At 33.2% G+C, this 24,482-nt stretch overlaps 1 protein-coding gene across 1 annotated transcript in view; it reads left to right on the top strand.

Annotated features, from left to right (window-relative positions):
• SMARCAD1 (SWI/SNF-related, matrix-associated actin-dependent regulator of chromatin, subfamily a, containing DEAD/H box 1) overlaps window positions 1–24,482 on the top strand; it is an 84,539-nt gene that overhangs the window by 38,737 nt on the left and 21,320 nt on the right. Inside the window, exons 7-14 of the mRNA XM_012724264.1 lie at window positions 1,081–1,182; window positions 2,432–2,513; window positions 3,842–4,233; window positions 11,611–11,810; window positions 17,529–17,619; window positions 20,091–20,190; window positions 20,962–21,021; window positions 21,118–21,193. Coding sequence (XP_012579718.1) covers window positions 1,081–1,182; window positions 2,432–2,513; window positions 3,842–4,233; window positions 11,611–11,810; window positions 17,529–17,619; window positions 20,091–20,190; window positions 20,962–21,021; window positions 21,118–21,193 — 1,103 coding nt within the window. The remainder of the gene's footprint in view (window positions 1–1,080; window positions 1,183–2,431; window positions 2,514–3,841; window positions 4,234–11,610; window positions 11,811–17,528; window positions 17,620–20,090; window positions 20,191–20,961; window positions 21,022–21,117; window positions 21,194–24,482) is intronic.

Raw genomic sequence — 24,482 nt, 5'->3', positions numbered from 1 at the left:
TTATTAGGTAATAAAAGGAAAATATAGCATTCAGTTGCTGGATAATAAAGTAAATAGAAACTATAGGAATGTATTCTTCTTTATCTTGTTTAACATATGTTATAATCCTAAGCATATTAGATAGAGCTTTCTGATTGACAAAAATACAAGGTTTTTCTTATGCATAGTCCCAGGGAATCTTCTTTTCTTAAATGTAGAATTCTAACTAGTTTCTGTAAATGAAGTTAAATGACACAGAGAAGAATATATATGTAAATGAGTAGTCACAGTTCCTTATTGATTTTAATTTATATAATAACTTAGCTCACATAATTTTTTTTATTATCATTGTGGTATGATTGAGTAATTATTACGAAGCCTTTCTGTGAGTTAGGACTGATTAAAAGTAACTTTTTTCCTCTGTTATTTGCAGGGAAGCATTAAATTATAAGCATAAATGAGATTTGCGGTTTTTTTTTTTTTTAAAGATTTATTTATTCATGCATACAGAGCTGGGGTATAAGCCAGAGTTGCAGGGGTGGTGAGAGGATTCACCAGATACAAAGTGGGGAGCAGAACAGGCAGGTGAACATAGTATATTGCTGAGGGGGAAGCAGAGGGCTGGTCAGGAGAGGTCTGCCACACCATGTGGGCCACCTCCGGGGCCTGGGATCAAACTGGCACTGAAGTGCCAGCAGCTAGCTTACAGTGCCAGTGTTGTGTCCTTACCCATTGTGTCAACAGGGAGGGCCCAAGATTTGAGTTTTTATTTACTAGTAAGTTGTGGGACTTCATTGTACTGCATTGTTAATATTTTTGTTGTTTTTTCATTGAGATAACACCGAGAAAAATTTTAGTTTTTTATTATAGCATATTAATTTCCTTTTAAACACTGAACAAAGTGTGAGTTATCAGACATGCTGGGTCTTAAGAAGCCAGAAGTATTTTTTGTCTTTACAGATCTACATTAGCTATTGCAAACATTTTTGGATTCTTGATATTGAAAATGATTACTTTCAAAATCAAGCAAAGATATAAGTGCAGTTGCCTTAAAACTATTGTTGATGATCTCTTAAGTTATTTCCCCCCACCCCCCTTTAGGGAGAGGAATCAAATGAGTCTGCAGAATCTAGCAGTAATTGGGAAAAGCAGGAAAGTATTGTACTGAAATTGCAAAAGGAATTTCCCAATTTTGATAAGCAGGTGAGTAATCATAGATATTTAATTATTGCATACTAACTAATTACATTGCAAAATAGTATTTGAGGTTAGCCATGTAAAAAGCTTAAGGTGAATTTTGCACTTTTCCAATTAAATATTCTCCTTTATCAATATAAATATATATAGTGCTTTTGTACTATTTGTTAATTCTTTGTCATTTATTTACCTTTTTCCTCCCTACAGGATCATTATAGCCTAATCGTAACAGTTATAATGGTAAAAACAGTTGTGAACTCATTTATGAAATGCAAATATAGAGCCATCATTAACTGCAGCTCAGCTACTTTAGCTTTAAGATCCAGTATTACATTTCAGTGTAAAATGTTTCAAAAATGATTTCTACTTGCAGAGAAGAATACTTTGAGTGAGTAAATATCCATGCCAAACATGCCAGTTCTAAAAGGCCTTTGATTTAATCACACATTCATTTATTCCTTCATTCCTTAATACAAATGAACACATCACTTTTTTAACACTTGGGAATATATTTGCATTGATTTATTCAAACATATGCACAGGTGGTAAATCTGTTTATTTTCAGCTAGCTTAATTCAAAAGTTGGTTGCTATGCTGGTTCTTTACATAATTGAAACTAAATTTGTTTTGAAATTGATATTTTATAAAAGCATAACAGCTGTTGATGTTTTGTTTCCATTGGACAAACACTATTTGACCCTCTAATATATAAAGCACCTCCTAAGGAGAGTAGAAATGTAAAACAATATATACTTAGTTCCTTTTGAAGAACAGTGTATTTGCAGAGTGAAATTTTAAACAGTAGCCCTCCTTCCCTTATCTGCTGTTTCAATTACCATTGCACACTCTGAAAATATTACATGCAATCAAATAGAGACCACATTCATGTAACTTTTATGCTGCATATTGTTGTAATCATTCTATTTTATTGTTAATTGTTGATCTCTTTATTTGCCCATTTTTACATTAAATTTTATTACGGGTTTGTATGTTTAATAAAAATCAATACTTTATATAAAGGGTTCTGTGCTGTCCACAGCTTTAAATTCTCTGCAGGTCGTGGGCACTGTTTCCCCTGTGGACAAGGGAAACTACTACATACAGAAAGCATTTGTAAAGCAGCTTTAAAACAACTGTAACATAATCAAGGATAAGTTCTATTGATTTTTAGGTGATTATTTCCAAAGAATATAAAAGTTTTCTCTAAGGTGCTAAATTTAGATTTTTAACAAAAAGATCAATGACCTGTTTCTAGGAACTAAGGGAAGTACTCAAGGAACATGAGTGGATGTACACAGAAGCTTTAGAATCTTTGAAAGTGTTTGCAGAAGACCAAGGTATTTACCTGTTTTATGTCATTATAGAAAATGCTTGCTTTCCATTGTACTCTATATTTTATTATAAAAAGAAATAAAAACCTTTTAGCTAATAATCAGAATGAAATACATAACATGTTGGAAATAATGATGTAAAGATAGTTTAAATGATCAGTTTCCAAATGTTTTGTTCTGTTCTTTATAGCAATGTAAAATTAAATGGTAATTATCTTTTTTTATTGCTCAAGTCCTATTGATAGCTAAGACTACTTTTAAATTACTGTGGTTTTTAAATTTTAATAGTTCTTCTAATTAATGGTGTCTCATGATCATCAGTGTAGATACAAATATGCATTTGTGTGAGTATCAAAAGCAGCAATATCAGAAACTTAAAGAATATTACTGGCATGGATGGAAGTCCCTTAACCAGTAGTGGCACACTCTACTTACAGAATTAAATGTTAGGAAAACAGTAGGGGTGAGTTTAATACATGTCGGAATATCCACATACAAAAATCAGGTAGACTAGATCGTTATAATTGCAAAAGTTCAGCACAGTGACTTTAGGGTTTTGTTTTTACAATGAAATCAGTTTACTCTGTGCTATCAATGATCTTAATGACATACAGATTAATACTGTGTGGAAAAAGAAAGCCAATAGTGTCACCAATTCTGACTGAAGTGATTCAGAAGACATAGATTATAGACACAAAGGAATTTGAGAAATACCTTATTCATTTTGCTTATTATTTTACACATGTACACGAATACATGTACATTATTATCTGCATAAGCCCAAAAGGCCTTTGAGTTTGCAAAACATTCTAAATAAATGTATGAATTATAGAATAATTCATACATGACATGGCTGTAGTTTCAATTATAGTTATTTTAGAAATCTACAAAATATAATAGATTCATCAGTGATAATGTAGTGGTGCCTCTCAATATAATATTTATAAAATAATGAACTCTAAATAGAAGGGAAATGGTGCTAGAAACTTAATATATATAGATGATTTTTAATTTAGCGTGAATATCTTTTTGTGCTACATGTCAGTATTGGATGTACCTGTAAAGTGGCATCAGACTATAGTCTTAGCACACATTGACAGAAACTGAGTATTTATAATTAACTCGTCAAAAAAAAAAAACCTGTTTTTTAAACTGTTTCAATTCACAACTTCAAAGTATACTTAAGTGCTTTTTTAGAAAATATTAAGAATCAATAGTAATTTACAGTTGAATTCTTTCATGTTCAAAGAGAAAATAGACATGTTTAAATATTTTTCTTATTTGATGTTTATAGATTTATATTTACCTCTATTTTTGTCTTTCTTTTTACACAGATGTACAATATGCCTCACAAAGTGAATTTCCAAATGGAAAAGAAGTTTCTCCAAGAAGTCAAAATTATCCTAAAAATGCAGCTAAAACAAAACTGAAGCAGAAATGTTCCATGAAACCACAAAATGGTTTTAACAAGAAGCGTAAAAAAAATGTATTTAATCCTAAGAGAGTTATTGAAGATTCTGAATATGATTCAGGTTCTGATGTCGGTAGTTCACTAGATGAGGACTATAGTAGTGGTGAAGAAGTGATGGAGGATGGCTATAAAGGTAAAATTCTTCACTTTCTTCAAGATGCTTCAATTGGTGAACTTACTTTGATTCCTCAGTGTTCTCAGAAAAAGGCTCAGAAGATAACAGAACTCCGGCCCTTTAATAGTTGGGAAGCTCTGGTAAGGCTACATTCTTTTTTTTTTTTTTTTTCCTGTTTGTGTGTGTGTATGTAATTCACAGTTCCGTTTATAGGCAAGGTGTCTTCATCCCAGGGAAGCATAGATGGGTGGCCTTATCCTGTGTAGAGTCAAACATTACTTTCATTGTAAGCCAATAGTATTTCAAATAGTGTCATATGACCTAATTTTGAATGAATTAAGGGGTGATTTTTCTGAAAAAACCCAAGCTGATTGGCTGGGCATACTGTCACTCATTCTTTTGCATAGAAACTTGGTTCATTTAACTGCAGAAGAAGAAATTAGAGCTTACATTTAGGAAGGAGTCGTTTGCTAGCCTGTTCTGATCTTTTACTGCTGAGACACCATGCTGAAAGCAAGAATGTGGCAGAAATTTTACTACAACTGCTTAAAGAGCAATAGCAACGACCAGGGGAGCTCCATGATTGAAAATGCCAGCCTAAGTGTTTTATGCTTCACCACAAAAGAAGCAATTGTTTATTTTCTTTTTCTTCTAAAAGTGACAGTTCAATCTCTAACATGTTTTTCTTGGTTAAACAACGCGGCCATTTTATGCTGCTGTAGCAGGCTGCAGCGTTTTTAATTGGAAAGATAGAAAAGTATGTGGAAGCTAGAATTCAAGCGTTAGGTGAAGGGAAGACATAAGCACTGGTAAGTACACTTTGCATGATCATTTTATGGAATTTCATTTCCAGAAGTTTTATCCAGGATAATCTGTATTTGAGTTTTATAAATGTCAATGGTCAGCAAATCTTATTCATACAGAGAGGAATATAAGAAATTAACCTTTTTAAATTTTATTTTAACTTCTCTGAGAATGTGGAGTTTTTAATAACATAAATTGTACATAGGCCCTGTGTATATAGCAGAATGGATGATTTTTTTATAGCTTTTGAAGATGAAATGACTTGATTGCTTTACAAATTTTAAAGAAGTATTGTTGCCTAATTCGGGGGATAAAGTTGCTTTTGTGATTAGTTATATACTTGTGATAATAAATATGAGCATAAGTTTCCTTGATAAGTGTCTGCAAGGTTCTCTGAATAATGGTTGTAAAATATTTTTTTAATTAAAATATTTGAAAAATATGGAAACATTACTAGTATTTCATAGCTAAAAAAATAAAGCCATTTGTTTTGCCTAAAGCCTTTGCTTTTCTAGAGAACATCTGTCAAAGCGGGCTCTTTTAAAACTTGTTCAGCTTTGCCTGAGTGATTTATTCCTTAAAGTATTTGCTGAAGGGCTTTCTTGTTCTTCTTTTCTTCCTTTTATTCTTTCTTTTAATCTTTAATGGTCTCTTGTGTTATTGCAGAGTTGGGTTGCTCAGGCTTGTTGGGATTCTAATTTATATAACAAGGAATGCAATTATCTCCACCAGTGTTTAGGCACTGTAACTACTTGCCCAAATATCTTATAGTAAAAGTAAATTATACCAGAGTTCTATGTGCCAGATGCTTTTTAAAAAATATTCAGTAACTTAACATGTAGAAAGCTTATTTCCCCTACTAATTAATTGGCATACTTTAAATTAGTCTTAACATGAATTTGTAGTGTACATCACCTATGTAGGCCTCCTTTAGCATATTGTCCCTTATGTAAAAGTTGAACATAAAGATGATATATTTTGCTGACCACTCATGTAGATGATGACTATTTGGGAGAACAATTAAAAACTAAATTTGCTATTTGTATTCAGTGAGTATAGGACTTGTTATACTGATAAGTAGGTAAATGATGAGTTTTGGGAAATGAACAATCAAAAGTAGCAGCATATAAGCTTTAGCTTTTAATTTGCTTAGAACTTTAATATTCTAATTTCAATTACTTGGAAATTTGATATATGGAACAGTATTATAGCTTTAAAATACCAAAGGAAAGTAAATATTATATACATTGTAGTGTAAAGCTGTATCATTTACTCACTTTTGTTTTTATTGAAACTTTTTTAGAAAATTCCTATGAGAATACTTGAACTTCTAATTGTCACTCATAGCTTAATGAAAATTACAAGGCATTATGTATTAAGAACAACAAGCAAATGTCTAACTCTTAAAATTATCTTTGAGGCTTTTCATTTTAGGGGTTGGAGAAATCAACAGAACTTTAAAATGAATAATTTTAATGGCATACTGAGTCCAAAAATGAAATAGATTTTAATTATGACTTTTGTTAAAACTGAAGTGTCTATAACATTTAGTAGGTTAAATATAATTAATGGTGTTATTTTAAAAAGTCTGAAAAATTGAATATCCTTGGTTTTTGTTCTAGGTGTTAATACATATAATTTCACATCAGTGTATGTTAAATGGAAATATATAATTTAATATAGCTAGTTACTTAGACTGAGCTATTCACTTCTAGAGATTATCCAGTCTTCTGTATTACTTTACTGTCAAAACTTACTATACTTTTTCAAAAGTAAGGTGCTGTGAGATGCTATAGTCTTATGTTTACAGCTTTCTGCTCAATGTAATTTCTCCTTTGAATCAAAATTGAGTTTCTCAAGTTTTCTTCATAGTATTTTCGTTTTACTGTTTTTTTCATTAATACCAATAAAGCACTCGTCATAACTACTATATTGTTAAGTTATATAGACTTTTGAAACATAGCAAGCCAGAAATGTCATTACTTTGAAACTATACTTTTATTATGGCAAAATTGGAAATTTTATAGCCCACTTTCACAAATTTGATGACCTCGTGAGTTCATCACTTACTTAACTGAATTTTTTGTCTTTTACAGAGTAGGATGGGGTTGCACTTTTGTCTGATGGTAATATGCTGCATCTGCAGACTTTAATCAGAGTTGTAACACATAATGACCAATGGAATGTTCTTGAATAGCTTATTCATGAATATCTCACCCTAAAAACTTTTAATATATTTAGCTACTTTCTTAATAATTTAAATCAGCGGTGGTGTAGTTTTTCTTGATCGTTAATAAGGTAACTCAGGTTTAGTTCACATTATATACTGCATGCTTCTCATCACCCTACCCCAGTTTACTAATAACTTATATCACAGATTTTTTTTTTTAAGTTGTTTCCCCCGCTGGTTATTGTCAGACATCTGCTTAATCACTTCAAGTTATGTAAGGCCCACTATAACTGATACCATGACTTCCACATACATATTTTCATGATTATTGTATTCAGATTTTAATTTTATAGATGGCCATTCTTTAACACATGCATTCTGAGCACTTTGTAGGCTGTTGCCAGGTACTTATAATAGTGTAATAAGATTAGGATTTTGTACTCCAAAATAGTAGTTCGGGAAATAAATCTGCTTTTAATTTACTATAGAAATTTATTTTAAAAAATATTCACACTGTAAGAGCGACACACTGTGGCGAGAGAGGAGTACTTCATTTGACTTTAAAAGAAAATGTTCTTAGTGTGAAAACTTGAAATTTTTAATCAGAGAAATGGTTAACTAGGACCATATTGATTTTTTTTTTCTTTTTGGTAATTATCCAACAAGTGGCAACTTTTATTTTCCTTATACTTTCTTTCCTTCTAGGGAAAAAAAGGCTTTTTTTTTTTTTTTTTGAAAAATGACTTATGTAAAATTGATGCAGTTCATATGAGAGCAAAGAAGAAAGTATAACTAAATTTCTACCACAGATATCTATTACTTAATACTTTATTGTGCATTGATCTACTTATGCATGCATGCTTATCAGTAACTTGAGATTTGCTAATAGATCTTTTATGTGCAAAGTTTTTCTATTTCTTAACTCCTTTTTTGGTAAATCTGAATGATAGGATTATATCAGAGACAGAGTGGGAAGCAGAAGAGGCTGATCTACTGAAATACACAGCAGAGGAGACAGGAGAGGTCTGCTGAGCCACTTGGATTAGCTCCCTGACCAGGGATCAAATTCACGCCACAGTGGCAGACAGTAGCTTGATAGCCCTGATACTTTAACCTCCCTGTGCCTCTAGGCAGGTCCAGCTTGCAGAATTGTTAAATACATGTCTTTATAAAATAATAACATGCGAACTGTCCTTTCACCATTTTTAAACTGCCACCTTCTCTGTTCACACACACAAACCTAACTGTAATATTGTAGAATTAAATATTGGGATCCTAAAAATATGTTTACACATATTAAGTAATTCTACAGGCTCATTCTTCTCCAAAGTCCACACCCATCCCTTTTCTAGCCTATTTTGCCAGTATTTATGGCTGTTTTCTCTTTTGTCTGGTTCTTACCACTGCCATATCTCTAGGTAGTATAAATATAGTGCTATTTACAGTTGTTTTTCTATTGCAATTGTTTATTAGGTAGTTGTTTATCTATTCTATTGTTTATCTATTTACAGTTGTTTATCTATAGTGCTATTTACAGGGTTTATCTATTGCAATTATGTCACCTAACTCCTGAGAAATGCTTCCTTAGGTAATTTGTCACTAGATAATTTTGTGCGTGAAGTATAATTGACATTATGACGTATAAATGCTCAAATTAGTTGCTTTAACTATTGAGACCACTGTTACCATTATGTGCTCTACTGACCAAAACAGTGATGAATGACTGTATATTGTCAGATATTTTCTCACTTACTTACTTCATATTCCTATTTCCTATCCATGATCTTGCCAGTATTGAATAATAGTATGGCAATTTTGAAGATACATTTTAGTATTCACATTATTAAGACTATATAATGTGAACACTTTGTTCCTTGTTTAGAATTTTGTTTTCTCTGTTTGTACAATGTTTGGTTTTTGTTTGCTTAATTTTTCGTATGCTTACTATGTCAATGCTATTTTTCTCCTGTTTTCTAAAATTTCCTCTTAGTTTTTAGACATTACATGTATTCTCTCAGCTCTTGTAGAAGTTCTTCTGAGGTCTTTCTTGACTTGCTCTGATTCTGTTAGAGGCTAACTGACTGGTAGCCTTGACATCTCATTTCCCTGACATCCTGGTAGTTTCTTTTTTGTTGATTCTCTTGTTTCTAAATTCCATTCATGTTTTTATTTAGTACCTTGGTTTTTATAAGTGCATATAAGAAGTGGGTACTAATATATTGGAGCCATTTGGGGCCTGGTTTTTGAAACTTAATTCTCATATTTTCTGATAAGTTATATGACATGAAGCAAGTCCTCTTATTCAAAAGTGAGGTGTAATTGGGTTAAACCAACTTATGGGGCAGGCTAAGTATTAAGTAAAACAAAGGCGTATTCAATTGCCTGACCCCTTTAAAAAATGTTAATTACAGATATTCCCAATATTTTTGCAGTGGAAGTGGTGTGTGTGTGTGTGTGTGTGTGTGTGTATGTTAAAATGCTAAGAAAACATTTGTTACTGTTTCCCCCATTATCAGTTTTACCCCATGATAGATTTTTTTTTTAGGTCAAATCATTTTTTATTCCTTACCAATCTCCCCAGCTCTCTATCCTTACTCCCTTCTGCTAGAATTTTCATACAAATTGATGACTGGTGATGATATCTACAGTACATTGACAAAGTTCTATCCAGTGGTCCTTAGTCAGCCTTTTGAAAAGTGCCCTTGGAGGGCCTCTCCTTGTTGGTTGAGATGTTGGTGTGATAGTGGAGACTACATTCTGAGGCTATTAACAACAGTAAAATAGAAGAATCCTTGATTTTGTAACCACCACACTATATCTGAACTATTTCCTTTATTCTTCATTTATATGAGGTGGAATAAACTTTTATTTAAATCCCTAGTATTTTGGGCTTATTGTTACTAATAATTGAATCTAATCCTAACAAGTTGATCATTCAGTGAAACATTTTACTAAAATATGTGTTTACTTAGATTTTATATTAGTTTATAGTCAGTAACAACTAGCGAGATCTAAATTTGTGACTTTAAACCTGAACTCAGTTTGCTTATCAGAATTGGTGGACTGAACTTAACCATTGTGAGGATTTAATGAGTTAATGAATAAAAGATGTATAATAATTTCTAGGGCATACACAACTTACAGTATATGTTTGTCTTTTATTTTTTGTTATTTTTGTTGCTTTATAGACAACACACAAACTTTACAATAGATATAAAACTGATTTTATGTGTATAAAAATTGAGATGCTTTATGTTTAATTTGATAGATCTTCAGATCTTTAAAACACTTAATTCTTATCTGCCCTGCTGTTTGTGTATAAATCTTTTCTCTGGAAAGCACAAAATATAAATAATACTGTGATCTTTAAAAGTTGTCATTCTGAAAATGTTTGCAAATAATTTATTTCATAGTGTTGCTTAAATTTTGTTTTGTTTTCAGCCCTGCAGTGTATTAGTAAGATTGATGTGAAAAATATTTTATTATGAACTGCATTTTTTATGAGATTATTTTACTTTTTCTTGTAAGTGTTGAGTTTCTATTAACTTTCTCTGTGGATATGGAGTGTGATTCACAGGAATTATTTAAAGTTGTTTATGTGATTCTTGTTGCAACTTGAAAGAATATGTTGACTAAGATGGAATGAATCAAAATCATGTGTGGTTTTACTCCAACAGATGGTTTTACTTTCCTTTCCTTTATTCACTTGTGAATTAGGCATTTTTCTTCACCCAAGTTTGTTAGCTTTAAAGAGACAATAGTGGACTTTCTAATCATCTTTACTAAGAATATTTTTTTATAGTCTTCATGTTATATTATTTAGTTATTGGTACAGAAAATAAAAACATGCATTTTAAAAGAAAGTCCTTGAATTTTCATACGAAACCACTTACATGTTGTTTTGAGAGTGATTTTTTAAAGACAGTTTTATCAAATTATTGAATTGGTGGTTAACATTTGATCCAGGCATTATCTTTATAAATAATAGTGTTAGTTTAGGAGTAAAATATAAAATGACAAGTAATAATCTGAGTTTTACATTTTATATTTAATATTAATATTTTATATTAAATATGGAAAATTAGACTTAGTAGTAGTATGTAGTAGTCACAGGAAATGTCAGAAATGGAGATCCAGTATACAGTTACCACATTTAGTATTCTTGCCTTTGGTAATAAAGGTAAATCTGAGGTTTTAAGGCATAAGGAGACATTAGCAGCTGCTCCAATGTTTCTTCTGTAAGGTAACAACTAACATGGTTAAAAAAATAAAAGTGTGGGATTATGCATTTCAAGGAGAAAAATATGTTTTATTTCAACATGATTAGTTGGAGATGACAGTAGAATATAAAAGTGAAAAATGGAAATTCAAATGTGGACATGAAGAATCTGGTTCTCTTCGCACTTGATAAAGCTTTTTTTTTTTTATTAAGCTTATTCATAAAAATTTAAATCACCAAACTTATTTCCCTTGTAAAGAAATTGATACTGGTTTTTGTTTATGCACTTGAACTATTAAATTATTTTTTCTTTTCATATCATAGTTCACAAAGATGTCCAAAACAAATGGCTTGTCAGAAGATTTGATATGGCACTGTAAAACACTGATCCAAGAAAGGGATGTAGTTATAAGACTTATGAACAAATGTGAAGACATTTCAAATAAATTGACAAAACAAGTTACCATGCTTACTGGAAATGGAGGTGGATGGAATATAGAACAACCCTCCATCTTAAATCAAAGGTAATTATTGTATCTCGGTTGTATAAAAATTCCAAACCTATTTCTGTTTTATACCTTGGGAACTTAAAATGTGAAGTGATAGGAACATTAATGTTAAAAGAGAAACCCAGGGTTTTCTTTTAATGATACATTGTCTCATGAATTATTTTTTATTGATTCCTTCTCCTCGGTCAGATTTTTCTAGTTTATTATAGTATTATAAATTAGGAGACAATTGATATTAAGATTCTATATAACCTATGCTATCCTTGCTTGGAAATATAATTTCATATGTAATCACAGAAACTAAAAAGGTAGTCTTCTGTATGTAAGTCAGAATAGAAACACATCAAAAATGAAAAGGATACTTAAATTTGATTTTATATATATCTAAAGAAATACATAAAGCCCAGAACTATTTTCAGTGGAATACTAGGTCAGAATCTTGTAAAAAAACAAACAAACAAACAAACAAAAAAAAAAAACACTTAAATGTTCATTAAAAATTTTAATCCACAGTTAATCAGCAATGTATAATAAAATGGCATTTTGTAACTGAAAACCCCATTTTGCATAGTTTTGAACATTGCAATAAGGGTATTGCTTTGAACTTCTTCCTATATATGTTTATTTTTAAGTAGCTTGGAGAGTCAGAACTGTTCAGGATATTTTTTTAAAAAATTGTTTGCTGTGGTATACTTATAGTGACAAAAACATACAAATAATTCAGGTTCTTAAAAACAAAATGATTTGAATGAATTATAATACTGTGTAGTGTTATCCAGCCTTAAAAGTGATTTATATCTCTTCAGAGTATCTCTTACAAGCCTTTAAGATTAGAACCAAGGGTCGCCTTAAACTTAGTGATCTTATTTGATTATGTTATCGACTTCTGGTATTTTTCTAAGTTAATGACCAAAGTATATTTACTGATCATAGGTTAATTTTAAAAACCAAAGTTAAAAAACAATCAAGGTATGATTACTGACCTTTAGTAAGCGCCAATCTTTTCTGTGCCCTTCTAGGGTGCTTTGGGATGATGTAGGGAAACGTGATGCAGTTTCCACAAAGAAGCTCTTATCTCTGTTGCATAGAAAGAATTATGGCCATGTCAGCAAATTCATCTCCTAAAAGTGTAGTTGGAGCTGCTCCTTCTTGTTCTACAGCATTGGATATGGGGAGTTCTTCACTCTACAAGACTTACCCAGTTGAGTTTATTTTATCATAATTTGGGTTTTTAAAAAACCAAGTGCTTTATTGCATTATTTAAAACATTTCTTTCTTAAACCCACATCCACAAAGTCCTATTGTAAATAACCAAGTTATAGACCACTCTTCCATTAGACTGAGAACTTTTTAAATGAAATATTTAATAGTTAAGGGAACAGTTTTTTTTTTTTTTTAAGTGCTTATTGGAGCTAAAGTACAGACTTCAAAAAACCTGTATGTGTAGCCTTTCTAGATTTTAATAAGATGATTTATTAATTTTAGTGCACTTTTAGGGGGTGAAATTTGTTGTCTTGGTTTTTGGTTTTTAGCTAAGATTAATAGTTACAACAAACAGTTTTCCTTGGCACACTAGCCAGGCATTTTGGCTTCTCCAGTTGCTTAGTGTTATTGGAACATTTAGTGCCCTTGCCTTGAGAAAGGATTTATCAACACAGAAGAAAATGTTAGACTGATGATTGCAACTTCCTCTAAGAGAATAAGAAGATGAATTCTTGGTAGCAAAGTTTACTTTGGTACAAAATTATTTTAACTATATATATATATAATGTTTATGAATTTGAAAAGTAGAAAAATTGCCTTTTACCAATAGGCATAATAGAAATAAGACATACCATAATTCCTTGACAAGAATAATCTCTTGGGCTATCTGTGGTGGCACAACGGGTTAAAGCACTGCATTATGAAGCTCTCATCATGAAGCCACTGCAGCATGAGTTCAATCCCCAGCCAGGGAGCTGACCCACATGGCGTGGCAGAACTCTTCTGACCCACCTGCTGTTCCCCTCAGCAGTGTACTCTGTCAGTCTGCCTGTTCTGCTCCCCACTCTCTCTGGTGAACCCTCTCACCATCACACCTCTAGTCTGTACCCCAGTTCTATAAGCATAAACAAATCTTTAAAAAAAAAAAAACACTCTGTGCTCATGTCTCTTAAACATCATTTTAAAATGTCAGAACTGAAATTTGAAATGTTCTATGGTGAGGGTAAGCCTCAGTATTTCTACTTTATTTCTACCATAAATGTAGCCATCTCTCAAGTTGTTGCACTTTGTCTAAAATTTGTCAGCTACAAAATATTCTAAAGTTTTCTCACATGTTCAATATAAAATGTATTTAACCTTAGTTGTTGTTTCTGGCCAAAATCCACGAAGATTCTGATCTTGTTAAGATGACCCTTGATGAAATCTAGCCCGATACTCTTCCTAAACAGTTGCTTTATAACGACTTGATAGTGATATAAATGCAAATCAAGATCACAGATGTGGTTTGACAAGCTCAAAATAACTAGGGTGTAAGTATTTTAGTAGCGCATGCTACCACTAGTACTAAGAAATGTGGTAGTATTTCAACTGGCCTTGTCATAGTAAGGAGCATAAACCTTAGTCTGTAATCATTTTTGCATTTGAACTGTTACAAACAAGTCTCTCTAGATCTGCATTTGAAACTGATTCAGTACATTGTACTTAACTCTGTTGTTTTTATTTCAGGCCTTTCTTATCTTTCAAAATAATTTGAAACTAGTTTATCTGACAGATTTAAGCCTAGTTAATTTTCATTCTAAAAAGAAACCATAATAAACTGTCTGGAAGAATTTTTCACACCTAACAAAACAGTTGATTTCAAAATAACCTGTTCATGTTCATAAAATCATAAAGTTACTATTTTTTTTTTTAGTGAGCAAGAAGAAAGCTTTCAGTTTAAAAGTGTTTGTAGTTGAAAAGAGAGCATAGTTAACTAATTCACAAAGTCCATAATGTAGTTTTTACAATTTGGTTAACTCTGAGCAAATCACTACATTTTTTTTTTAATATAATAGTTCATTTTTCTATTATTTTGTGCCTTCATCTATCTCAGTTGTAACCTCCTTAGGCTTCCCATCACCAGATCACCTGTGTGTCATCACTATAGTCCAGTACACTGCCCCTCTCACCCCATTTTTGATCCCATTCTACCCCTGTAAAAATACTCTGGTATATAGTTGTTCATTATTATTATTAGTCCATTCCCCCCCTCATCCTTTATGCTCCTGCTATGAGTGAAACCATGTGGTATTTTTCCTTTTCTTTCTAGCTTATTTCACTAAGTATGATCCCTTCTAGCTCCATGTTGCTGCAAAAGGCATGAATTTATCTTTTTTGATTGCTGAGTAATATTCCGTTGAAACCACTACATTTTAATCTATAAAATGATGGGTGAGGTTCATATAAAGTCAAGAAACTTCTTGACTTTGGCAAGACATTTGACTTTATATCAAAACATAAAAGAGGTTTGATTATATAGGATTAAAAGTTTTATGTACAATGACTCATTTCTCAGTATGTGTTAGTGATGAAGAAATTTAGTAATCTTTGTTTGTTAAGAATATTCTTTGGCACAATGGGTTAGGATACAGCACTGCAAGCTAGCTGCAGCCACTTCCCTGTGAGTTCGATCCCCAGCCCTGGAGGTGATCAACATGGCGCAGCAGGTGTCTCCTGACCTGCCTGCTGCTCCCCTCCGCAGTGTACTTCATCAATCTGCTTGTTCTGCTCCCCACTCTATCTCTGTGAAGCCCCACACAACCCCTGCACCTCTGGCTTTTGCCCCAGTTCTGTATGAATAAATAAATAATTCTTTTAAAAAAATATTCTTTGACTTTTTTAATAAATTTCCATTGGAATAGCATACTAGCCCTTGGGTGCATTTATAGATGATAAAATATGCATACCTTATCAAGCTTCATCATTTTCATGAAATATGAACCTTGAATGTATGGAATGACTAAGACATTGGAAAGGCTGTGGAAAAGTTTCTTCTTGGAGTCCCACGGTATTTCTCATGTAAAATGGGGATAGTAGGGCCTCCCCTGATATTGCAGCAGGTTAAAGCACAGAACTGCAAAAGGTAGCCACAGCCACTTCAGCATGAATTTGATCCCCAGCCAGGGAGGTGACCCAGGTGGCATGGCAGACATCTCTTGTCTTGCCTGCTGCTCCCCTCAGCAGTGTACTTCATCTCTCTGCCTGTTCTGCTTCTCACTAGGTCTCTGGGGAATCCTCTCACTACCCCTGTCCCTCTGGTCTATACCCCAGTTTTGTATGCATAAATAAATAAATCTTTAAAAAAAAGTAAGATGGGAATAGTAGTAGTATCCAGTTTATCGTGTGTATTAAATGAAGCAATCATGCAAGTAAATACCATCATATAATGTCTGGAATATAGTAAACATTTCAATGTTAGCATTCACTTTGATCTGAAAGTACAAATATGTGTAATATTGCATTCTTTTTATTAATACTTTATAGTAATGTCAAAATTATATTGGCCAAGAAGGCTAAAAAATTTTTTTTAAATGAAGTATAAAATCTTGAGCAATATTGTTGATTTTTCTCCCTCTTTATACTTTTAACTTTTTCAGATGAGTAATGTTTCATAGATTATAATCCCTACAGATGAAACATACATTGGATATTTTTCCTCCCCACATCCTTTACCTGTTACCTGTTAATCATTTATTATACCATAGTTTATGTCCGTTATGATGTGCAGATAGGATGTGAGTAACAGGAATTGAGGCAACAGGATAAAAACTGGAGAAAGGCAGGTATGACTGTCTAGGTCGTTCATGTTAACATGGGGTGTTCCAGAGATAAGAGATCTTCCAAGAGATAAAGAATTCCTACATTAAAAATCTTGGCCTTCTCACTTTGCCAACTCAGGCCAATTATAAAGCTTCAGTTTTTTTTTTTAACCTTAAAATTATGATAATAGCTCACCTTTGTAGAAGGCTAAAGGGTTAAATAGGGTGTAATATTTGAAAATATCATTGTATGTCTATATAGATTAGATTTTCAGTAAATAACTGCTGTGAGTTTTAAACACCTGAACTTTAAGAAAAAACTTTTCATTCATTAAAATCTCTCTATTGATTCATTCCCAGCAATTAATGTATTTTTGTATTTCTAAGTCAAATAAGATTTTTGACACTTGGCCTGCTACTTTGCATTTACTGATATCTTGAAATAGCAAGATATGTATACATTTTTCAAGTGCATTTACAAATGCACTCCAGAATTAAACATTACTGAAATTATAAGCAATGCATTTAGAAAGTGCTAAATTCGCCTTTGGCAGAATAGTAAGTTGTACGTATGTTTTTGTCCTAATGTTCTCTTTTTAATGTGTTAAAATTCCAATGAGTACAATATTTCTCATACAAATACTAGTTTAATAAAATGTTAATAAATGATACTTTATATATAAGTTAATTTGGTATTAATTATCACTAAATATGGAACTATTTTTTTAATTCTATAATTCTTATTGTCAGATGAAATCAGACAGAATAAATTTTGAGAAGATTTTAAAATGTACTATGTTTTGGGCTCATTCTCTTAAGTAAGTATAAATAAATAGCTTGTTACAATAAGTTAAAAGGTAATACTAGACCTAGATATTTTAGCTTTTGTATACATTATGAATCTCAACCTTATCAGAAATTATCTATTATCCTTGTTAATTCTTTTTACCAGTTTGTCACTCAAACCCTATCAGAAGGTTGGTTTGAATTGGTTGGCATTGGTACATAAACATGGACTTAATGGCATTTTGGCAGATGAAATGGTAAGTATTCTATTACTAGACTTTGCCATAAAAAAGCATGTTTGCTGTCATTAAAAAAAGATAGTTTCCTTTAATGTTGTCATTTACTGTTTTTAGCTCATTGTTTTTTAGCCTCTTCCATTCCTGTTTTCCATTTCTTTCTTAACTCACTCCCCACCACAATAAAAATTAGTTTATTATCTTTCTATTCGAATTAATAAATGAGTTAAAAATTAATTTTATAAAAATACACAAAAAACCCTTAATCACCATAACTCCACCATCCTAAAATAAGAAGTGTGTTTTTGATATGTATCTTTTAAAATTAATTTTTGTGCAGGTGTTTTGTACATATGCATACTTGTAAATATTATGGTAGTACTACTTAAATAGTTTCTTACTATATATGGCTTTCTATTGCTGCCTTTCAAGTTTAACTTATAAATACCTATCCTTGACTTGACAGTAAACAAACCCACACATTTATCAGCAGCAGCATCAACATCATTTCAACCATTTTACTTTTACCAGATGGTTAACTTGACCTTTAACCTTGCGTTCCTTTTTTCAGTCACACTTTTTAAAATGTTTATTAGGGCCCTCCCTGGTGGCGCAATAGTTAAAGTGTAACACTAAGAAGATATTGCAGCCACTGCAGTGCCAGTTGATCCCCAACCAGGAAGCTGACCTACATGGTGCAGTGGACCTCTCCTATAATCTCCCACTGTTCCCCTCACAGTATTTTTCAGTACATCTGCCTGTTGTTCCCCATTCTATCTCTGGTGAATCCTCTCACACCCCCCACACCTCTGGCCTGTACCCAGTTTTACATGAATAAATAAATCTTTTTAAAAAGGTGTTTATCAAGATTGAGTAGTATTTAACTGAGAAAATATTTACTGAGTGCATCTTTGTTTCAACTATTAGATTTTCAAAATAAGATTTATGAAGATAGTGTGTTCTGTAGTTAGTTTCCAATAAACTTTAGTACCTAAAGACTTCCCCCAGATAAACATAAATACATTAAAATCCAGATCCTACCTTATCTGGTAGAAAAGTGAATAATAATACAGGATTTCAGAAGTTACAGAAATAAGATGTGCCATATATAGTAGTTTCAGCATCAGTTCTGGATTTTGCCTACTATCTTTCATGAGTTCTCTAATCCTTCCCAAGAGACCTGATCTCTCATAACCAGTATTAATAAAACAAGTTTATCTAAATAAAACTATATCTGGTATAAAATCAGGTAACCTTGTGTTGAATGATTTTTATTACATGTAAAGTACAGCATTTGTGATATGTTAGTATCTTATCTATTAGGGCTATCACAACAAAGTACCAAAAACTAGGTGGCTTAAACAAAAAAAAAATATGTTACAGTTCTGGAGGCTTGAAAGCGTATGATCACTGTATGGCAGATTTGGCTTCCCCTGAGGCTTTATAATTGATTTACAAATAGTCTTTTTGCTGGATCCTCACTTGAGTTTTTTCAGTGCAGACATTCTTGTTACTTTAGGTACACACACCCTTGTAATGACATTTAACCTTAATTACCTCCTCTTATTTCCAATGTAGTTAGCGATATTTAGGATGCCAGTGGATGAATTTGGGGGGGGGGGGGAGAGGGCAGTTTAGTTAATTAAAAAATTTCATTTTTATTTATAATTATAAACATTCTTATGATTTATAATTTATTTACAGTAAAATGCATAAACAGTTTAAAGACTATATAATCTTCATTCATGTGACCACCCAGATCAATAATTATGTCATCCAGGAAAGTTTCTAACTATTCCTTTTCAGTCATCATTTTAATTTTAAATCTTATTTTAAATGGAAACGTGGAACATACATTGTTTATTTTTCTGGCTTGTTGGGTGCAATATAAAATTACTGTGATTCATCAGTGTTTTTATATGTAACAGTAGCTTGTTTCATTTTCTTGGTATGCTAGTAGTCCAATATATTAAGTGGGCAACAACTTGTGTATCTATTCTCATGTTAGGTTTTTATAGTGTTTGGCAGTTACAACCTACTGTGACCATTACTAGCCATCTTTTTATTGACCATAGGCTCTTATATCTCTTTAATATATATTAGTGGAATTGCTGGGTTATAACATAGGCCTATAGTAAGCTCTAATTAGTCGTTGGAACATCATTCTCTGTCCACTTAGTATGTAGTAAATAGTTCCTTAACATAAACAACTGCCAGAATTATATCCTTTCTATATAATGCTAAGATCTTCCATATTAATGTATATCAAATATTGACTAACAATTAAGACCCATCCTGCTCATTTTAAAATGAGTTATAGTATCCTCAGTGACTATGATCAGTTCTGTCTTTGAGAACTAAGAATGTAGTAGAAATTCTCATAGAGTTGCTTTATGAGGAATCAAAAATAAGTAACCCAGAAATACTCTTTTTTTTTTATTCTATTTTCCAAGTTTTTGAATTTACTTTAAAGTTTAAACTTCTAATTTTAGGGCCTTGGTAAAACTATTCAAGCCATTGCATTCCTGGCTTACCTCTATCAAGAGAATAATAAAGGTCCTCATTTGATCGTGGTTCCAGCCTCAACTATCGGTTAGTAAATCTGTAGCTTGCCAATTGTAATGTTATGTAAGAAGAAAAATGATGTGTTTTGCATGTGTGTTATTTCTCGGCTTGTGGGATTGAAAGGGGGGCGCTTGCTGCCCCCCTTTGTGTATATGATTTTATTAACTACTGGAAGTCTTTTTTTTTTTTAATAGTTTATTTTTACATCATTTCATGCATTTTTCCATCTCAGTTGTAATCCCTGTTGGTGTCCCAACACCAAATCACACACTACTGGAAGTCTTTTAAAAGAAAATAATTCAAATACAAATTTAATTATTTGCCTTTTAAATTATAGGCTAGGACCACTTGATAAAAGATCATTTGTTTTATTTTCATAGTCCTTTTAAATTACTTAATGAGTAATTTAAGTTAACCAAGTACTTTCAAATATATAATTAAAATTTTATTTGGTTATCAAGTAAACAGTTCATCCCTACCCGAATTACTGTTCTGTTATTTTATTTGGAGGTAGAATAGAATAAGAGAATGTTTGTATGTATGAATATAGCCAAAAATCCATCTCCTTAAGTTGGAAGTTAATATTCACCTTTAAATATAATGATTTCATCCTTCATCTGGTCCTCTGATACCTCAAAGCCATTTTTCATCAACAGATACAAAATTGTAAAAAGTCTATAATCTTAAAAAATCAGCTGCATTGAGTAACTTTCTGGTAGAACTTGTTAAATTACAGTTTTTATTTCATTATATACACATCTAACAGATTCAAGTAATAGTCTCTCTTTGGTTTCACAGATAATTGGTTAAGGGAAGTTAATTTATGGTGCCCCAGTTTGAAGGTGCTCTGTTACTATGGTAAGAACATATCATTTGCTCTAATAGCTAGAAATTTCTTTAAAATCCTAACAAAATAGAGTAATAACAATATGTGTGCATCTTTTAAAATTCTAGGTTCTCAGGAAGAACGTAAACAAATTAGATACAACATTCATAGTAAATACGAAGAATACAATGTAATTGTGACCACGTAAGTATTGAGAACTATATTTCATTTTTAAAAGAAGTGTGTACAGTCCCTAAGTTTAAAAAAAAAAAAAATTTAAACTAGCTATAATGGGAAGGAAAGTTTATGGTATGACCTGCAACATAGATAATAATGGAATAACTTAATGTTATAGATTCAAGCATTTTATAGTTTGGGATATAACACCAAAAAATGAATGTGTTTTGCTAACTTATCAGCTGACTGACACTAAGTATAAAAAGGTTTTGTATACTTAATTTAAAACAAGGTCTTACATTAGGACTTAACATTTGAAGTAAAATTGATGATAGCCCACCAAGATCAGTTATATTTTTTACTCATGAATAACTGTTAATATAGTGAAATGTTATTTTCATTGAAAATTTTTGAGTTAGAGTAGAACTAAAATTTGAGTTAGAGTAGAAGTAAGGATGGAAGTCATATGAATGAATAATCATGTGGGAGTAACTTTTTGCCACTTATATTGAGCAGAGAATGTTCTCATGACACATTTATTGTATAAATTATTTAAAGCTTCACATAAACTGTCAATGCTTAGTTATTATTTCTCTATATTAACTTCTAAAAGAGGCTAAAATTAAAAGAATTCATCCAAAGTTCATCTTTTCTGAATAGAAGGAATTCCATTTTCATATATAATTGAACTGCTAGCTATTAATTAACATATCTTGAGTCTACTAGTTTAATACATTAGTAAACTATTAAACTAGTTTAATAACTTTCTAAAGAAAAAGTCTTCGCTTCCTCTTCTTCTGATGCTTAAAATATAACAGTTCATGAAACAAATAGTAATAGTTGCAGATTATGTACGGCACTGAAATTGGGCTCTTCCTAAGTATATTGAAAATACCTATTGAATCTTCTGCAATAACTGAAGCTTTCATAATTTTATTGCTTGTATATTGACTTACTAGTGGAATCAACTACATTGGTATTTTTAGCATAGGCTGTGTAGGGCAGGTGATCAGAAATGTATAAAGAAAAATAATCTAGGAAGATGGCGGCAGGGTAAAGATGCCGAGATCACTGCGTCCAGGCTTACATAAGAATTGAGGACTGAAAACGGACTATGGACTACTTACTGCAAGTTTCAACCCAAACGAAAACACTCTGGACTCACTAGAAGGTAGATAACTTAGGGGGAATTGGCGATTGTGGAGTTCCCTTTTGGGAACTCCCAGGAAAACCCAGGTGCCTGGAAGTTTGGTGGGCTGCAGGAGCCCTTTTGCCCCACGCTAAACCCTGGAGGTGAAGAGGGACGGCTCAGCTCAGTGAGTGGAGCCCAGGCTGCGGAAAGACTGCAAATCTGATCCTCAGTACCTGGGTGAGGGAAAAACCACTGAAACTGCAGACCCGATCCTGAGCACCTGGGTGCCATGCAAAGCCGCTAATCAGCTCGGGAACTGACAAGATGGCGGCAGAATAAAGACACCGAGAGGACTACATCCAAACTCACACGAAATTATATAAAAACGGACTATAGACTTTCATGCTACGAGTTTGAACCCAAATGAGAACGCCCTAGACTCACTAGAGGGAAAATAACCGAGGGAGAACCAGCGATTGGGGAGTTTCCATAAGGGAAGCCGCACAGGCAGGATTAGCTGAACCCTGCAACGCTGATCGGGGAACACCAGCGGCTTCCAACTTGCTCAGCTCCTTTAAAAATCTAGGCACCCGGATGCCAGGAAGCACTGCTGAGGGAAACTGCCTGAGGTGGCAGCTGCGGCTGGCTCCTCAGCAACCTTTTGGCCCAGCCCTGCTACAACCCTGGAGATAAACTAAGACAATTCAGCTAGGGAGAGGAAACCAAATCGTGGGAAAAGGCTGCAGCTCAGAACCACAGACCCGAGGATACGCAGCAAACCTGTTGCTGACCTTTGCCCCAGCAACCCCGACAAAGCCCTGGATATAAACTGAGACAACACAGCTAGGTGAGTGGATCCCAAGCTGCTGCGGGGGGTGGGACTCAACCACAGGCCCAACCCTAGGACAATGCAGCAATTTTAATAATCTTGCATGGGCACGTTCAACATAGAGAGGCCCTATGAAGTGCCTCAAACGGGGAGACTTGCTCAGGGGTCTACCTGCTTACCACACCTACCCACAAAAACTGTGGTAAAACCCTGCAGTTAAAGAGATACAGCTGGGCTCTGTGAAAGGACCTCAGGCAGGGGAGAGGCACTGCTCTGGGTGGGACTATTTGGACTAAACAAAAAGAGCCCTGAAAGCTCAAAGGAGGACTGGCAGCCTGCTCAGCTGGGAGGATTTCAGCCCTCTGGCACTCCCGTGCACTCCTGTGGGGAGGGGGAGATTCCACCCCCAAAACAGAGGCCCAAAGACTTGGGAGCCAGAAAAGCCCACAGTACTTAGAGTGTAAACAAAGTCAGCCACCAACTCAACCAAAGGCCCAGCTCCAGGGAGACCTACAACACTTCGAATTCATCATAACCACCACGGGAACACTAAGCATAGAGGGACCCTGGGACATCCGAAGTCTACAAAGATCAACAGACACCTTCCACAAACACAGCCTCAACATGTTACTAGAAGAGGCTAAACAACACAAGAGTCTCCTGACAGTTACCAGCTGAGACAACAGACACGATTATACACAGTGGGGGCTGGGAAAAACAGCACAACTCAGAATACTCTCCACAACTGAAGTGTCTGGAAGTCCCTCAGCTATTCCAGAAAGAACATCCAAAAAAAAAAATGCCAGCCAATAATAGCAACACCGTATCTCAGCGAATAGAAAGTATTAGAAAATACACAACGGGGAAAAGAAGACAAACATATTCAAGCAAGTCCACTGGGGGAAAATTCAACACAAAAAGATCAGGCAACAGAAACCACCAAAGAAATAGAAGAACTGTTCAACCTACCAGTTAAAGAATTCAGAATCATCATGATACACAAACAAAATGAAATGAAGCAAGCCATCCAGGAGTTGAAGGAAACGAATGAAAGAAGTGAAAAAAATATGAGACAAGCAATCAGCGAACTGAAGAAAGAAAATGAGACATTAAAAAAGGAAATAGAAGAAATGCAGGCAATGAAAAGGCCACTAAAGGATATAAATGCTGGGGAAAGTTATGAAAACAGAATAGATGAAATGGAAAAACGAATCAGTACCCTCGAAGACACAGAAACAAAGAGAATTAAAAAAGAAAAAGAGAAGTAAAAAGGAAAAGGAATGAAGAAACATTTCAAGAGCTATCTGACACCATTAGGAAAGGAAATAATCAGAGTTATAGGTATCCCAGAAGGC

Source organism: Condylura cristata, unplaced genomic scaffold (assembly GCF_000260355.1).
Source record: "Condylura cristata isolate star-nosed mole 26May11 unplaced genomic scaffold, ConCri1.0 scaffold00012, whole genome shotgun sequence".
NCBI classification, from domain to species: Eukaryota; Metazoa; Chordata; class Mammalia; order Eulipotyphla; family Talpidae; genus Condylura; species Condylura cristata.
Note: the sequence above shows the minus strand (reverse complement) of the source record. Positions and strands in the feature narration are given on the sequence as shown.